Source organism: Arachis duranensis, chromosome 7 (assembly GCF_000817695.3).
Source record: "Arachis duranensis cultivar V14167 chromosome 7, aradu.V14167.gnm2.J7QH, whole genome shotgun sequence".
NCBI classification, from domain to species: domain Eukaryota; kingdom Viridiplantae; phylum Streptophyta; class Magnoliopsida; order Fabales; family Fabaceae; genus Arachis; species Arachis duranensis.
The window spans coordinates 69,574,483-69,593,637 of NC_029778.3; the positions used below are offsets into that span (position 1 = coordinate 69,574,483).

Consider the following 19,155-nt stretch of genomic DNA (forward strand, 5'->3'; position numbering starts at 1 on the left):
ATTTTAATAACTGATTTTAGTATATATATAACACAGTTGATAATTTTATTCATTGAGAGTGTAACAGAATATCAAAATCATTTTCATTAAAATCTTTGTAAACAAAATTCAACTGAGGTTTTAAAAAGAGAATTAAAAATGAAATTTTCAACGAAGACTATTAATAATCTAGAAGCAGAGACAATGTTTACGGGATATTTCAATTTTAGTACCTGGGAATGGACACAATAATAAAAAAAAATAAAAAACTCCAAAAATGAGTGGAAAAACAAAGTTGAAGTAAAAAATAGACGTATATGTTGCATCATATACTAAATCGACTCTCCTATATTGTCATATACGGGAATTCAAATTATACTTGTATTCAATAATGATAAAAATTTGAGTTAGCATTATAGAGCTATAAAATGCATTATTAAAACATTATTAATTTACACTTGCGTGCAGAGACTAACTAACTAAACACGTTGTGTGACACTGACATTACGAAAGCAAGGAGAGAAAAAAGAAAGAGGGAAAAAAAAAAAGGAAAGAAGAAAGAAGAAAGACTTATTAAAAGACATTAATTGGGGAATTTGCACATCTTCTTCTTCTCTACCTAAAACGCGCTTTAGCTTATCCTATTTATTTATTTATATACATGTAAATGTAAATAACCTATCATTGCTTCTCAAAGAAAAAAATAATACCAATAGCAACAACTTCTTTATCCTAAGTTCATAACTAACCATGAGTCTCAGTATCAATCACCAACAAGCTCCTGGTAAATTGTTTAGTGCACTATTATATTCTTTTATGTTTTTTTCTGTTGAAGATTGATGGTAAAATTATTATTCATTCATCAAAATTGACCTCCCAACCTTGAGAAAAAAGCTTTTGATCTCTCTGTCTTTCTGAATTATTGAACAAAATAGGCACGTCTCTTGTCTGAAGCCATCAAATTCTTGAGTCTACAAATTTAGATCCAAAAAACCGAGTTTATAATCGAGGTTTACAATTTAAACATACCTAAAGCTGTGCTGATTGAAACGAAATATATATTGAGGTGCTTGAGTAAAACAAAAAGTACATGTCTTATATTCTGGTGACATATAGATAGTGATGTTTGATTATTGTTTTTATTGAGCAGTGACTGCATATCCAGCAGTAAGTAATGAGGGCAAGCATGCACCACCACCACCAGTGGGTTATCCAACCAAGGATGGCCCTGCAACCCAACAACAAACTCTTCCTGTGGTAACCACTGCCAGGGGTGACGGCTTCTGGAAGGGATGGTATTACTTCATTTCCTTTCTTTCTATCATCTATTTAATTTTTAATGGAAAAGTTTAGGGACCAACAATTTTATTGTATTTTGACCAGCATGTAACCAGTAGATAAAGGTGAACCATTAGATAAAATCTCACACCAATCTCATACCATCAAATTATCATTGATGGCTAGTTGATGGCTACCAATTACAAATATTGCTGCCCCCTAGCATTACTCATTTTTAATTACTTTAGTCTCTTTTGGATTTAATTACTTTATTTCTCAATAATTTTTTTGTTTTATAATAAAATAATGATAATATTTATATTAGAACAATACTCTAAATCAGTCTTTAATCAATTTTTAGTCGAGCATTTTAGGTCTTAACAAATTTTAATCACTAAATCAATTCTAAACTTTTACTTCATGAGATAAATCAGTCTATATATCATAGTCTTTATTTTTGTAAAAAGATTGATGTAAAAATTATTATATTTTTATTAAATGATGAGATTAAAATTTAGTGATTAAAATTTTTTTAGACTAATCTGATTTAATAATTAAAATTTGTTAATAATTAAATTATCCAACTGAAAGTTCTTTACGAAGCAATTTGGTATATTACTCTATATTATTATCATACTTTAAAGTGTTGATATATAAAAGTAAAGATATAATATCTCTCTTAATCAGGTCAGAGATGATAGTGTCTATTTTAAGAGAGAACATTCTGAATACAATAGAACATAGATTAGTCTCTATTCTTGATCATTGAAAAACAATATACTACTGAGAAATAAGAAAAAATAAAATGACTAAACTATGTATATATTCTTAATAAGAGTGAGAAATAAATACTCTGAAGAAATATAGAAGTAATACTATATGTATTACATATGATATGATTTTTTGTGGATAATTTAAGTTTGACCGAAAAAGTTAAGATAAGGATAAAATTAAAATTTATCAAAAATATTAAGAATAATATTGAAACAAATTAAATATTTTTAATTTCACAATGATAGAATTAAACTCAAATCTCATGTTTTCATTCCAACATATTGATCTCTCAAAGTAAATTTTATTTTATTTTTCACTCTGTTGTATTTTTCTGCAGTTGTGCTGGATTATGTTGCTGCTGTGCCCTGGACTGTTGCCTCTGATGATTGAAATTTCACTGCACTATTGCAGATATAGAAGATTTATGTTTCTGTTTTCTTTTTTATGTGATTTTCGGCTCTTTGCCAAACGATTCTTGTGCCTTGTCTAACAAGGATCTATTATATATATAAATGGGCAGCACCTGTAATTTGTTGATCATTTGCTTTATGCTTCTAAAGAAATATCATTAACAGCATAACAACACATGAAAAAAGAAAGAAAATGAATACAATAATAACGACAATGGTCTTCTCAATTATAGCAATTAAACTAGTAAGGATAAATGGAAAGAAAAAAAAAACTGCGTGAGTCAATCATATATAAGATCATATATAAGATCAGTCTATAATAAGCTCAAGTCTTTTGAGCCTTTTCAATGTACACAAAATATAATTTATAAATATATCTTACATGGGCTAATAATAATAATTATTTTTTTTACATTTACCCCAAACTTTTTTAAATTCATAAAGTGGAACCTTAATTTCTTTTTCTGTAAAGTGTAAGCTCATGCACCTTTCAATTCATCTAGAACTATCACCACCTACTCCACTCTTCTCTTGTTTTTGCTCTCGCCGTGGCCATCCAGCAAGCACTCGCTGTCGATCTCATCTCATTTTCCGATGTCGTTCCTAGGCTCGTTCTCCCTGTCTTCTCTTCTCTCTTCTCTCTTCGAGTCGTCGTCAGCACCGTGGTGCTCTGTCTTCTCTTTTATGTTCCACTTTCAGAGTTCTAATGAAATCTCAGTCTCAGGTATGAATTTGCTTAATTGATTTAATTTTTCTTGTTCCAATACAAATTAAGAATGCTTGTGTATATTCATGAAGCATGCCAAATTATTTTTCAATAACACAATGAGTACCTATTAGTCTTCTTCAATTCTTCCTCTCTCGTTCTGTTCCTTCCATTTCCTCTCTCCAAATCCACGATTTTTCACCTTTTTTTGTTAAATTATGATTACGATGGAATCTGTATCCTAGAACAGCGAATAATTTAAGATTATGAACTGGAAAGAGGCCCCTGTTCGTGATACAGGATTTTTAATTTTTAAATATTTTTTCAATGCCTTATCCTTTTTTTTGTGCTATACGATTGGAAATCAAATGGTTGAGTCATATTCAAACATGAAATCCCAAAATCTCCATCAGATACATCACAAAGTATGTGGAAATTGGAAAATGTTATTTTCTTCTGTTGCTTATTTGGAAATATAAAATAAATACATTTTTTAAATTAGTGGTTCATGAATGATGACAACTAAAATAAAATGGTCTCATTTATTTTGCTTATTTGATTCTTGAGTTTAACTATGTGGAGTTCATGTCTTTGTTTTAACAAATTTTGAGAATTTTTCATACAGGAGAAAAATAGGACCTATCAATTTATTTATATGTTACACTCTGAATTTAAAAATATGTAATATTGAGTTCTTCGAGCAATCTTTTTCATTATTTCAAGCCAATGTGGACTTAATATGAAATGTCATCATATAATATCTCAAATACTTTGTTAAAGTTTATCATCATTATTTGACATCTCCCATAATAAGATGGTTTTAATTTATCTCTGCAATTGACAGTTTGAACTACTCTAATGCTCGCTGCCAGACTATAAACAAAAATTGGATTCATATGCTCACTTATAATCTGTATGCCATGCATAGGCTTTTATTGTTTACTTGTGTTTCTCCTTACCATCATTAACTTTGGATTTTAACAAATCTTGTCAGGAAGCTCATGGGAAATCAACTCCAAATTGGAAGGCTTTTGGAGTTCCTATTGTGTCTAAGCATTGCAATGTTACAAAAAGATCCAATCTCCATGATCTCTATCTAAAGTTGCTAAATTCACTTCAAACTGAAGAATCCTTAGAAAATTTAGATTTGAATAACAAACTGAAAAGAATGGCAGAAACGGAGGGGACGGAATCACCTCATTTAAGTTCAAGTATGAATGGGGAAGATTCTTCTTCAGATGGAGGACTGGAGTTTTACATAATAGATAAAAAAGAAATTGTCAAGGATTCCAAGATATCAATGAATGAGCCACTGGAAATAAAGAGATGTTTAGCTAAAATAATATACATGACAGTAGTTCATGAAGTTTTATCTTTGCAGGGAGGAAAAAAATCAAAGCAATTACTAGCAACCATAGTTTCTTTTTCTTTTCTATTTTTAATGTGTATTTTGCTGAGGAATTAGGGAGAATGAAGTGGAAAAAAAATAAATACTGCATAGTTTGCCATTCTTAAAGAAGAAGAGGATTTGAGTAGTACTGTAATGTTTGCCATTTGTCAGTTTTCAGAAGTATGGACCATGTTTCCAATTTGGGGTTAAGGTGTTCCAGAACTCCTCTTTGATTGTTGTACTAAACTACTAATAGTAGTTAATGAAGCCTTAATCTATCACATCCCTATTTTCTGATGTCATTTGAATATTAGAATACAAAAAAATAAAAATAAATAAATAATACCACGAAACTGTACAGAAAAAGACTATACTAGCTAAGAGAAAACAATATATGTTAGGGAGATAATAAAAAATCAACCCAAACACCTAAAAAAATTGATCTCCCATATCATGTAGCATATCTTGTATGCACAATACAATCTATCATTCACAGTAGTCATTATAGAGGATTATATGATCCTTGATATTGATAATTTAGAATGGTAATAATAATACACACGATAAGTAATACATTTTACTGCGCTGACAGTAGGTTATTTTGGGCATCTCTAATCCTTCTCCTCAGCATGCAGTAGTCCACTCTGCAGATCTATGGCACTTTGCTATGTCGGCGGCACATAAATAGCATTTGCAGCTGTTCTTGCTGCTGTGAGTGCATTTTTTGCTTTTGGAAGGTTCCTTAATGAGAAGTGTAGTTTGCTTTCTAGCAAGTCTATGTCTACAAGTAGAAGCTTGTCATCTAATCTTCTAACCTCTTTGATCAAGTTGGAGAGTAAAGTCAAAACTTCTGAAAACTCCTTATTTTCCATTAGAAGTACTGCAAGTCTTGCCTCAACTCTCTGCCTCAAGAACGTACGCTTCTCAACACGAGTCCATTGTACCATTTCTTTGCAGAGTGCAATTTGAAGAGCAGATGTTCCTGAAATTTTAGCAACTGTACAAGAGCTGCAAAACACATATACACAGTGTCTTCCATATTAAAAACCACCAAAATGGTGAGATTGAAAATCCAATATCAGTAATGTCACTATCTCAAATTACAAGCTCAGATCCATTTCCAAAAGCTAAAGAAAACAATAACATACACAATTAGTATTATTGCAACTACTGAAAATCTAACATGTTCCACAACCTATGATGCCGAAACACTTTATTTTTGTTCAACTATGCATATCGAATGTGCATATGCATCAAATACTAACATTTTAAACTTCTTACATTGTCAATAACTTTTTCATAAATTTCAGAATACACATATGCAACATAGTATACCACTAGTTTAAAGCAAAAAATGGAAACAAAACACAATAAAAAGCCTTCGGGTATTTTCATAAATTTTTTTATTTTTACAAAGTTTGAATTTATTTTACTCACTCTTGATGTTGATAGCTCATGGACATTCAATAATCAATTAGATATAAATCTAATCACCAATTTTCACATCACCATAACAGAGTCAATAAAAAAGATTGATCTTCTGTACCAATTTTCACAACTGGATACTGGAATGACAAACTCAAGAAGCTGCAACAAGTAATTTAAAGTTATAGAGATAAGATTGAAAAATCTCAACTTTAATTCAGTTTCCTGTTCCTTTCAACTCAACAATTATAGGCCCCAATACTGAAATTCCCAACAATAGTGAACATCATTACTACAAAAGAATCTCCATTTTTTAAACATTAAATCAAAATATATAACAAAAGAAACTTTATTAAAAGAAACTTTATTAAAAAAAAATTGGAAAAGGGGGGTAAGTACCTGTTTGCGTTCCCTGGACCTAGCAACAGACTCTTGATCATGTGTCTCGGCTTCTGAAGAGTGGCCTTGTCCATTGGTTCCTCCCCCGCCCTTCTCTTCCCCTTTGCCACCGCAGCTGCCCCTCCTGATTATTACTATTTCTTTTTCAAAATTAACACAGGTAGATTAGAGTACTCACAAGCTTAATCGCAACCTCTTCATTTGTCTGAATATTGGTACCCACACAAAAACTATTAAAATAAATTAATATAATAAACCCTAAAATGAGAAAGCTCACCGAGATAGATCTCTCCAAAGGATGCGCCACATATTTTTCGACCAATACAAAACTTGTTTCCAACTAGAGGCTCCATTAAAGGTCATTCTCTTTTGACTAAAATCCTAAAAAGGTTTAAAACTTCAATGGATTATTAATTCCCAATTCCCTTAAGACAGCTTCTATCTCAGTAATTAGTCAAAAGAAACAACACACTTTGTTTTATCAGTTCACAAATTATTTTATCAAGTTATGAATAAAAGAGTTTGAGAGGATCAATCTTCACCAAATATTATTCCTGTTCACTTATTTAGTTTTATAATATTTACAAAATATTGTGACAATTCATCAAAATACATGATTCCAATATGAAATTGATACTAGTGACTATTAACAACAATCTGGGCATGCGTCTGTTTTATGCAATCGGTGATTTTGCAAAGGTTCAAGAGGTCTGTGTAATACAAAGATTCTTTTATGTGAGGTTTTGGGACCAAAAATTGTTGCACTCTATGGAATACGCCATGCATTTCTTTGCTATGTCATCAAAAGAGAATATTGTATATATATTATTTTCAATTGATATTTTAAAAAAATATTAATTAATTATGTTGATAACTAGTTTTTTTCAATTTTTTTTCTATTTAAAAGTTAAGACACCTTTTGATCTGATGTGCAGCAAATGCTATTGAGTAACCAAAAGTGATGAACTTTGTGAAAATTTTTATTCACATGACGAGCATTGCAGAATATATAATGTTCATAGATATGGCATTCTCTTAAAATCACATAAAAATACTCTTATATTTCAAGGAGCAATATTACATCTTTTTAAATTTTGGAGAGAAAAAAATTACATTTAAATTAGTGTATTATGATAGTTTGTGCCAGCAAATTATCCTATAAAAGTTAACATGATGGATTGTTGAGATGGTTGCCCTGAAATTGATTTAGAAGCAGCAATGACAGATGATAAAGATTAAGATTTTATTTGAAACTGTGCCATCAAGCTATATCTCTAACCAAACTAAGCTTCTAATTGTACCTGCAAAATTTGAGAAAGCAATATCTATTATGACATTCAATAAAGCACAAATCTATGTTTAGATCAACTTACTATAACAGAAATACCCCAGAGAAACTACAAATTACAGCACATATTAATAGAGAAAACAACTTAATTTCAATTTTTAAGATAAACAAGAAAAAAAATCTATTGAATATAGAAAAATATCACAGTTTCTTTCCACCATTTTTTTTAATTGCTTTAAGTTCTTAATTGAAAAATCTTATGCAATTGACAAATCCAGAAATTCATTGATCAAACCCTAAATCAACCCAAACAAAAATTCATTGAAACTCTTGACGTGTAGCGATGGCAATGGGTAGGGATTATTGTTGATGGCTGATGCGTGAGCATCTTTCTTATCTTTTCCTAGTGAATGTGCAGTTAAATTGTTGAGTTTAATCAAGAATTAATTATCTTTTAGCCACTATGGATGCTACTTTGAGTTCGTGCAATTCTGTTTATTTTAGGTAGCATTTGGCTGGATTTGATAGAGAGGAAGTGGTACACAAAATCGTGATACACAACTTCGTGCAGCTGACCAGCAAGTGCACTGGGTCATCCAAGTAATACCTTACATGAGTAAGGGTCGATCCCACGGAGATTGTAGGCTTGAAGCAAGCTATGCCAGTAAGCTCCTCCTCTAGAGTGTGCTGTTTTTAATGCTGTTTTCGAGTTTGCTTTGATTTTTGCAATTGTTTTTGTGACTCCACATGATCATCAACCTAAAGAAAACATAAAATAATAATGGAAAATGAAAATTTAACATAGATAAATAAAAATTGGGTTGCCTCCCAACAAGCGCTTCTTTAATGTCAATAGCTTGACAGTGAGCTCTCATGGAGCTTCACAGATATTCAGAGCATGGTTGGGGCCTCCCAACACCAAACTTAGAGTTTGAATGTGGGGGCTCTGTTTGACTCTGTATTGAGAGAAGCTTTTCATGCTTCTTCTCCATGTGTACAGAAGGAGATCCTTGAGCCTTAAACACAAGGTAGTCCTCATCCACTTGAAGGACCAACTCTCCTCTGTCAACATCAATCACAGCTTTTGCTGTGGCTAGGAAGGGTCTGCCAAGGATTATGGATTCATCCTCATCCTTCCCAGTGTCTAGGATTATGAAGTCAACAGGGATGTAAAGGCCTTCAACCTTTACCAAGACATCCTCTACAAGTCCATAAGCCTGTTTCTTTGATTTGTCTGCCATCTCTAGTGAGATTCTTGCAGCTTGTACCTCAAAGATTTTCAGTTTCTCCATTACAGAGAGTGGCAAGAGGTTTATGCCTGACCCCAGGTCACACAAAGCCTTCTCAAAGGTCATGGTGCCAATGGTGCAAGGTATTAAGAACCTTCCAGGGTCCGGTTTCTTTTGAGGTATCTTTAGCTGAGCCAAGGTATTTAGTTCATTAATGAGCAATGAAGGTTCATCCTCCCAAGTCTCATTACCAAATAACTTGGCATTCAGCTTCATGATTGCTCCAAGGTACTTAGCAACTTGCTCTTCTGTAATATCTTCATCTTCTTCAGAGGAAGAATACTCATCAGAGCTCATGAATAGTAGAAGTAGGTTCAATGGAATCTCTATGGTCTCTGTATGAGCCTCAGATTCCCTTGGTTCCTCAGAGGGAAACTCCCTAGTGGTCAGTGGACGTCCCATGAGGTCTTTCTCACTAAGAATCACTGCCTTTTCTTCCTCCACAGGTTCGGCCATGTTGGACGTGGTTATGGCCTTGCACTCTCTCTTGGAATTTTCTTCTGTATTGCTTGGGAGATGCTAGTAGGAGTTTCAGTAACTCTCTTACTCAACTAACCTATTTGTGCCTCCAAATTTCTAATGGAGGATCTTGTTTCATTCATGAAACTTAGTGTAGTCTTAGATAGATCAGAGACTATGGTTGCTAAGCCAGAGCGATTCTGTTCAGAGTTCTCTGTCTGTTGCTGAGAAGATGATGGAAAAGGCTTGCTATTGCTAAACCTATTTCTTCCACCATTATTGTTGTTGAAGCCTTGTTGAGGCTTCTGTTGATCCTTCCATGAGAAATTTGGGTGATTTCTCCATGAAGAATTGTAGGTGTTTCCATAGGGTTCTTCCATGTAATTCACCTCTTCCATTGCAGGATTCTCAGAGTTATAAGCTTCTCCTTCAGAGGAGGCTTCTTTAGCACTGCTAGATGCAGCTTGCAATATAGTCAGATTCTGAGAAATTATATTGATTTGCTGAGTCATAATTTGTTCTGAGCCAATATGACATTCAGAGTATCAATCTCAAGAACTCCTTTCTTCTGGGTTGTCCCATTTTTCACAGGATTTCTTTCAGAAGTGTACATGAACTGGTTATTTGCAACCATTTTAATGAGTTCCTGGGCTTCTGCAGGCATTTTCTTTAGATGAATAGATCCACCTGCAGAATGGTCCAATGACATCTTGGATAACTCAGACAGACCATCATAGAAGATACGTATGATGCTCCATTCTGAAAGCATGTCAGAAGAACACCTTCTAATCAATTGCTTGTATCTTTCCCAAGATTCATAGAGGGATTCACCTTCCTTCTGTTTAAAGGTTTGAACTTCCACTCTAAGCTTACTCATCTTTTGATGTGGAAAGAATTTAGCTAAGAAGGCATTGACCAGCTTTTTCCAAGAGTTCAGGCTGTCTCTGGGTTGTGAGTTCAACCATATACTAGCTCTGTCTCTTACAGCAAAAGGGAAAAGTATAAGTCTGTAGACCTCAGAATCAACTCCATTAGTCTTAACAGTGTCACAGATTTGCAAAAATTCAGCCAAGAACTGATGAGGATCTTCCAATGGAAGTCCATGAAACTTGCAATTCTGTTGCATCAGAGAAACTAATTGAGGTTTAAGCTCAAATTTGTTTGCTCCAATGGCAGGAATAGAGATGCTTCTCCCATAGAAGTCGGGAGTTGGTGCAGTAAAGTCACCAAGCACCTTCCTTGCATTATTGGCATTGTTATTATTTTCGGCTGCCATGTCTTCTTCTTTTTCGAAGATTTCTGTCAGGTCCTCTCCAGAGAGTTGTGCTTTAGCTTCTCTTAGCTTCCTCTTCAGAGTCCTTTCAAGTTCAAGATCAGCTTCAACAAGAATGCCTTTATCTTTGTTCCTACTCATGTGAAAGAGAAGAAAACAAAAAAATTTTGGAATCCTCTATATCACAGTATAGAGATTCCTTGATGTGTCAGAGGAAAAGAAGGATAGAAGGATGAGGTAGAGAATTCGAACTTATTAAGAGGGAGAGAGTCCGAATTGCTAATAAAGGAGAAGTGTTAGTCTTCAAATATAAAGAGATGAGAGAGGGAGTTTTCGAAAATTAAAAAGATTTTAGAAAAAGAGGTTAGTGATTTTCGAAAAAGATAAGAAAAAGTGATTAGTTGAAAAAGATTTGAAAATAATTTTAAAAAGATAAGAATTTAAAAAAAAGTTTGAAATCTAAAAGAGATATGATTGAAAAAAATTTGATTTTAAAAAGATATGATTTTGAAAAGATGTGATTGAAAAGATACGATTGAAAAAGATTTTTAAAAAAAATATTTGATTTTCAAAATTGATGACTTGACTAACAAGAAATTAAAAGATATGATTCTAAAATTCAAATATTGAACCTTTCTTAACAAGAAAGTAACAAACTTGAAATTTTTGAATCACAACATTAATTGTTAGCAAGGATTTTTGAAAAAAAAATTAAAAGAAAAATGAAAAAGATTTGATCTTGAAAAAGAAATGATTGATATGAGAAGATATGAAAAAGATAAGATTTTGTAAATCAGTTTTAAAACTTGAAAAATTGAAAAAGATATGATTTGAAAACAAAATTTCCTCCTTGGTGCTATCCTGGCGTTAAACGCCCACTTGTCTACCTTTTTGGGTATTAAACGCCAGAATTTTTTCTTTACTGGGCGTTTTGAACGCCCAACTTTTTCTGTGTGATTCCTCTGCTGTATGTTCTGAATCTTCAATTATCTGTATTATTGACTTGAAAAAGACATAATTTTTTTTCAAAATCTTTAAGAAAAGAAAAACATGCAAGACACCAAACTTAGAAATTTTCATACTAGAGACACTAACAATCTGAGAATGCATATGAAAAATAACAAAAGACACAAAACAGGAGAATTTAAAGATCAGAACAAGGAAGATCATCAAGAACAACTTGAAGATCAATGAAGAACACAATGCATGAGTTTTCGAAAAATGCATGCAATTGACACCAAATTTAAAAATTGACACTAGATTCAAACACAAAATATTTTTGATTTTATGATTTTAAAATTTTTTTGTAATTTTTCGAAAAAAAATTTTTGAAAAAGAAAATAAGAAACTCAAAATTTTTAATAAGAATTCCAAGAATCATGCAATGTTAGTCTAAAGTTTCAGTCTAAAAAGATTAGACATGGTCAACCAACCTTCAGCAAGACATTGCATACAACAGCCAAATTGATGGGAATCAACTAGCTCCTGTGATGATAAGAGCATCATCTGAAACTCTAGAATTCATTCTCAAAAAATTCTGAAGAAGAAAATAAAAAGAAAAATACCTAATCTAAGCAACAAGATGAACTGTCAGTTGTCCAAACTCGAACAATCCTCGGCAACGACGCCAAAAACTTGGTACACAAAATCGTGATACACAACTTCGTGCAGCTGACCCGCAAGTGTATTGGGTCGTCCAAGTAATACCTTACGTGAGTAAGGATCGATCTCACGGAGATTGTCGGCTTGAAGCAAGCTATGGTCACCTTGTAAATCTCAGTCAGGCATATTCAAATGGTTATGGGGTTTTAATAATTAAAAGCTGAATAAAACATAAAATAGGATAGAAATACTTATGCAATTTATTGGTGGGAATTTCAGATAAGCATATAAAGATGCTTTGTTCCCTCTGAGCCTCTGCTTTCCTATTGCCTTCATCCAATCATTCATACTCCTTTCCATGGCAAGCTGTATGTAGGTGGATCACCGTTGTCAATGGCTACCATCCATCCTCTCAGTGAAAAAGATCCTCCACCATATAAAGTTGCATTATTATTGTTGTAGTTGGTAGGGAATAACTTATGCTCCATTATGTGGTTGAAAATAGGGCTTGTTTGGGTGTGAAAGAAAATGGAGAAGCTGGGCACTTGCTTATACTCATTATCATGAAGATGGGTTTGAGGTTGTTGTTGTTGGTCAAAGTTGATGTAAGAATCATTAATGCTGGAGGAGATGAAGAAGTATGATAGAGACTTTATCCTAAGAGTGTAGAAGTGTAACAAAGAGACGATATCCGGGTTAACTATCAGATGTGTCAGGTTCTGCCAGTTTAACCGATACATGAGCTCATATCCAGTAGGACAGAAATGTATCATGCACATTTATATGAAATTGTTTGGGTATGCATTTTATATTTGGTTTGCCTAAGTGAATATATCTGTTTAACTGCTATTTGCTATACATGTTATCATTGCTCTTGATTGTGTTTGAACTTCATTATTTGTGATTGTGACTGTTTGGTTTGGATCGTAGTGGTTTGAATGTGATTTGATTATATGTTGAGTCAGAGGCCGTGATTTGATTTCATTTTGGGCCGGAAGCCGTAATTGGTTGAATTATTGGTGAGCCTGGTTAGAATGATTCGTTGGCATGTGGTGAAGTCTTTTGGATATTATGTTTGATTGAGTCTTTTTATAAATTAAAATATGAATTTGAATTTAGATAATTGTTGATTTTTAAAAAGATTCATAGGACAAGTGATAATCATTTAATTTACATTTGAAATCCCTTCATTTTTTTATATGTATCCTCTTATAACAATTCTAAACTTCTTAGTCGGACCATGTGGTTAGGTTCTCATCCCCCATAAAGACTTTTTTAGGACGGATGAGAAAATTTATGAAATTTTTGCTAAGTTCTTAGCTATACTATTTCAAAAAAAAAATAGTAATACGATTTCAAGTTAAAGGTTCCTATTTTATTATTAAGTATATAAAAGTTGTCGTAATATCTACGCTATTAGAGTAACACAGCTGGAAACGTGAGATTTTGATGGTAAAGATGTTACAAAAAGTAAAATTCTAACACTAATATAATAGCTTTTTGCCTGTACTCCCTCATCCACTCACATAGCCCTTACTAATATAGAAACTCCTTTACCTCCTCCTGACAATATTCACCAATCTATTACCAATCAACCTTCTAAGATAGAAAATACACACACTATGATAACTAGGTCCAAGACCAATTCAACAAAATCTAAAGTCCTAACCTCTACTGTCAATGATCTAGAATATACGAAACAACCACCAAAAACACCTAAGATAGCCCTTATCATTTCTCATTGGTATAAATCTATGTAAGAAGAATATCAAATCCTGATGGAGACTAACATATGGACTGTTTGTCCCAAACCACAGAATGCTAAGATAATTAGAAGTAAATGGATATAGACAGTTAAAAGGCACCTTGATAGAACTGTCCATAAATACAAGGCCAAATTAGTGGTCCAAGGCTTTTCATCAACAAAAGAGATTTGACTTTGAACAAGTCTTTAGTCCTATGATTAGGCCAACAAAAACCATATTGGTTTTGATCATTGCTTTATCTAGAAACTGGATTCTTAGACAGTTTGATTACAGTAATGTATTCCACAATGGAGAATTGCATCAAAGTATCAAACCGTTTACATGTCTCAATCCTTTGGCTTTGAACAAGGCACTGTTGAGCATGTTTGCAAGATTATTAACAAAGCTTTATATAGCTTAAAGCATGCACCAAGAGAGTAGTTTATCAAGTTTAGTACAACTATACTCTTTTGGTTTTAAAAACACTGTCAAATTCTTTTTTGTTTGTCAAAAATCATTTAAATTCTGTAATATATTCTTTTATTATGTGAATAATATTATAATAACTGGCAGTGATCCTCATTCCATTCAAGTTATGATACAAAGCCTAGATAAGATATTTTCATTAAAAGATCTTGGAGAACTTAATTACTTTTTACGCATTGAAATTTAGAAAATAGAATCAGACAATTTACATTTATCTCAAACTAAATATGTTAATGATTTACTCTCAAAAGTTGGCATGGCAGGAGCTAGTCCTATGCCAATACGCATGATATATCCATTTCAACTTCTCTCAATAGGTTCGGAAAGGTTTAAAGATCCTAAACTCTATAGGACAGATGTGGGATCACTTCAGTATTTAACAATCACCGAACCTGACTTTCCTATGCAGTGTACAAGATCAGCCAATTTATGCACTCTCCTCTCCTTGCCCATTGAAAAGTAGCTAAGAGAGTCTTGAGATACTTTCAAGGCACAAAGAACTAATTATAGGTTTTATGGTTTTTCTGACTTTGACAAGATTGCTGACCTTGAAGATCGAAGGCCAGTATCTGATTTTTGCATTTATTTAAGGACTAATTTGATCTCTTGGTGTTGTGGAAAATAAGGGACAATTAGTAGATCCTCCTACGAAGCTGAATTTCAAAGTCTAGCATCTTGTGAATCTGAACTTGTTTCGCTATGAAACCTACTGCAAGAGTTGGATATTAACCTAAGCACTGCACCTACTATATACTATGACACTATGAGTACAATGCTATTATCTGTCAATCCTGTATTGCATGATCGCACTAAGAACTTCCAGTTAGATGTCCAAATTATTTGTGATAAGATGCAGCAAAAAGCTCTTCATATTGTGTATATCCCAAGCATTGATTAGGTGGCAGACATTTTAACAAAACCTTTTTGTAGCGGTTTCCTTTGAATGGTTGAAAGACAAACTTCGAGTGTGTCCAAGACCCTACTCAAGTTTGAGAGAGGCGGTATTAAGGCATTAAGGAATCAAGAAAGTGAAGGAGAGTTTAAAATAGATTCTGTTAGGATTAATTAGCTGTTAGTTAAGTTTGTTGCTGTGTATCGAGTTATAGCTAGTGTGCTAGCATTATGTATAGATAGCCTTATTATTTGTAATAGAGTAATTCATGTATTTCAATTTTTTTTAGTGTAGTTCAAAATACTTCTTTCACTTTTTTCTACATCATTTATGTTTTTGCATTCTCTATAGAACAAGTTCCTTAGGTTTTTCATTTTCCCTTTAGTAAGGAAGATAAATTTCAATCAAGCAAAAGTGCATAAATAAAAAATGAATTATACACTCAAGTGGTCCTGAATTTTTTTTAAATAAATAAAATAAATGTTTTAATTACTGAAATAGATAATTTTAAGTATAGACATATCTCGTTTACAGATACGTTTACACTGTAAACAAGATAAGGCACAAATCCGAGTCTACGTATCACGTGTGCACACGTGTTATGACACGGAGATACGCCTATTCTTATCTTCTTTACACTATAAATGAGATAAAGATGGGACGCACCTATAAATACAACTCGTTTACACCACCTCCTGGCTCACTTTCCATCCCTTTAACCTTTATTTTTCCCTTTCTCATACGTTTTCTTGATATTTTTGAGTTACCTAGATGTTATAGTACGCGCTGATGCACGGGACCCCGACATTAACCGCCTGAATGATAGTTGGCATATTGCAGGAGAGATCGACTTTAAAGTTAGTGTTGTTTTTATCTTTTAAATTAATAAGCGCATAGTTAGGGTACTTGTATAGATTTAGTATTTTTATACGTGAGTAGAATGGATTATCTTTAAGATAACATAGAGTATGTTAATTGACAAGTTATTAACATTTGTTAGGTGTGGAATTTACTTATAGTAAAAGTTAATTTACTAATTAACGTAATTTGATTTATTCATTAATTGTTTATTAGGTTTTTTAAATAAATAAAAGAAATGTATTAATTACTGTTTATCCTAACTATTAAGTTATATTATTTCTCTAAGTCAAATTTTATATTTTTAATTTTAAATTTGAATATACTAAAGAACTTAGTTTAAAATCCAATTTTTAAAAGATTTTATTTTTAAATATAGGCCTCGCCTTCTACTACCTAGGAAGGTGAGTCACACTCTTGTACCACCAGACGCCATTGTACCTTATCTGAGGGAGGTTAGGTTCGGCGACATGGTATAGCTCAGAAACTTTGTTTGACAACTCTCTGATCACTGCATTCGTGGAGTGCTGGCGTCCGAAAACCCACACTTTTCATTTGTCTTATCTCCTTTACAATATAAACAAGATACATTTATACTTATCTCGTTTACACTAAGCCATATTACAATGGGTAAAAACTTTCTAAATTACTTATTTCAATAATTAAAATATTTATTTTATTTATTTAAAAAAATGCAGTGGTCCTTTCATATTTTTTGTCAAACAAATTAGTGTATACTTAATAAAATTTTTTTATGTATTGTACAAAAATAATTAAAGAAATATGATTTGATGGGTACAAAATATCTAATAAAGTGATAATATTAATAATAAATATATATTGCAATAGCTAAAACATTAAGATGAGAAGAAAATATTTTTAGATTAATATAATTATAAAATAAATTCTGCTTATGTTACACTTATGGTAGATAATCGGTTCCAAGTGTAACATTTTACTACATGAAATTTTACACTTAGAATGAAAAATAAAGGTGATGATGCGCTACGATTTCTAAAAATAAAATATAAATATACATATTATAGTTGAAAAGAAGGTTTATCTAGTAGTCTTTGAAAGAAAGTTTTAAAACAAATCGTTAAACAGAAAAGTGCATCACTCACGTAAGCGATAAACGTAACGAAGCCGAATAAGAGTAAAATAAGCATGAAAGTATATATACAAAAGAGTTCCAAAATACAGATAGCAAAGCTTTTGACCTGGCTCGCGAAGTTAAAACCGGACAGAGCATATATACATATATATACATCAGAATCCCAAAAGACCCAAAAGATAGCCTGACATGCATCTGAAAATTACAAATATTGTATGGGATGAGAACTAGTGGTTCTCAGTATGATAATGGTATCGCATACATAAGATATAAGAAAATAGGAAAGCCAGAGACAATCCTAGAACTCCGACACTTAGATTATAAGACTTAAAGAATTAGAACGGAAACCATAAACAGGGGTAATTTTCTAAGGTTCTTAAACTTAACCAAATTCTTACTAAAACCCTCAACTATCCCCTTCCTCCACCTTCCTCCAAGACACCATTAGAACAACACAAACAAACAAAGCAGACAAAGCAAACACAAGTAGATTACAGATACAACAGGTAGCAAATATAGCAGCAAGTAAGCATAATAATTACAAATATGCATATGATGAATATCTATCCTACTGGCCGTGAGCTCACGTGTCGGTTACTTTGCCAGAACCCAACATATCTGGTAGCTAACCTGGACATTTGTCTTTAGGTTGCGCATCCCTAGGAGGAACTTTAACGAAAGAGAGTGCCTTTCCACATTCTCCTGGAGGTTTCATGAAGGAGAGTGCCTTTCCATATCGAAGGAGAGTGCCTTTCCACCTTGCAACCAAAGAAGAATGTGAGGGAAACAATACGAAAGAGAGTACATTTCCACCTTTTCCACATCTTCATCACGACAAGAGAGGGAATCCTCCATCCTCAACTTGCTATCCAACACACATTTTCAAGTTAATACGCAAGCGGGTTCGCACCCAAACCTTGCCATCTCGACCATTTTGGCCATACCCAATCATTACTAGTCTCAACATTCACCCCTCAATTTAGTCACATCTTCGCACTTTTCATTCATAATTCGTCATTTTTCAAGCTTACTTCACCCCCAAGTTATCATCCTTTCCTAGCTTCACCTCATCACTAGGCATACCCCTAAGGTTTAGGGGCTAAAGGAGTAAAAAAAGAGGTTTAGAGGTTCAAAATTAGATTTTAAAACACAAATATTCATTTGCTGAAAACAGGGGCATCGCGTACACAAGCATCTTGTTCGCGTACGCAAGGGCTTGTTTTAACCTTACTCGCATACGCATCCTCTTGCTCGCGTACGCGAGATACCCAACCCGAATGGGTTGGTCGCGTTGCGTGCAAGTGGTCGCGTACGCAACCCTTAAAAATCCTTTACCGTGCATACACGAGACACCCAACCCGAATGGAATGGCTGCATCGCGTGTGGTGGTCGCGTACGTGAGTTATGCAGAATCGGCAAAAATCTTTAAGTTATAGTATTTCACTTTTCGCACTAAACTTTTGACGGGCATAACTCTTTTATTTTAAAGCATTTTTTACCCGTTCTTTGAATGACATAAACTTTATGGACCCAATTTTCATATGAAGTAAATTTGGAATAATTTGAGGGTCCGAAAGCCGAGTTATGGCTTGCTGAATTTTGGCCAAAAATAAGTTTTTTACAAAAGTTCATAACCCTCTATTTTCACCAAAACAAGTTTAATTCCAACATTCCACTTATATAAATAGCACCACAATATTCCATTTACAGCATTAAAACCTCCACATCTTACTAGAATCAACCACACCTCAATTTTGCACAATCTCATACACAATTCCTCAATTAACC

At 33.0% G+C, this 19,155-nt stretch overlaps 2 protein-coding genes across 2 annotated transcripts; one reads left to right on the top strand and one right to left on the bottom strand.

Annotated features, from left to right (window-relative positions):
• Nucleotides 1-594: 594 nt before the first annotated feature.
• Nucleotides 595-2,571, top strand: LOC107458578 (protein CYSTEINE-RICH TRANSMEMBRANE MODULE 9). The gene is made up of 3 exons (XM_016076798.3): nucleotides 595-763; nucleotides 1,130-1,274; nucleotides 2,369-2,571. The coding sequence occupies exons 1-3, from the start codon at nucleotides 730-732 to the stop codon at nucleotides 2,412-2,414; spliced, it is 225 nt and encodes a 74-aa protein (XP_015932284.1). The 5' UTR covers nucleotides 595-729; the 3' UTR covers nucleotides 2,415-2,571.
• A 2,631-nt stretch (nucleotides 2,572-5,202) lies between these two features.
• LOC107458549 (uncharacterized) lies at nucleotides 5,203-6,714 on the bottom strand. Its single transcript, XM_052251624.1, has 5 exons — nucleotides 6,639-6,714; nucleotides 6,362-6,501; nucleotides 6,047-6,124; nucleotides 5,642-5,664; nucleotides 5,203-5,545 (listed from the first exon to the last, which is right to left on the bottom strand). Exons 1-5 carry the CDS (start codon nucleotides 6,712-6,714, stop codon nucleotides 5,203-5,205), a joined length of 660 nt encoding a protein of 219 aa, XP_052107584.1.
• Between the last annotated feature and the right edge of the window lie 12,441 nt (nucleotides 6,715-19,155).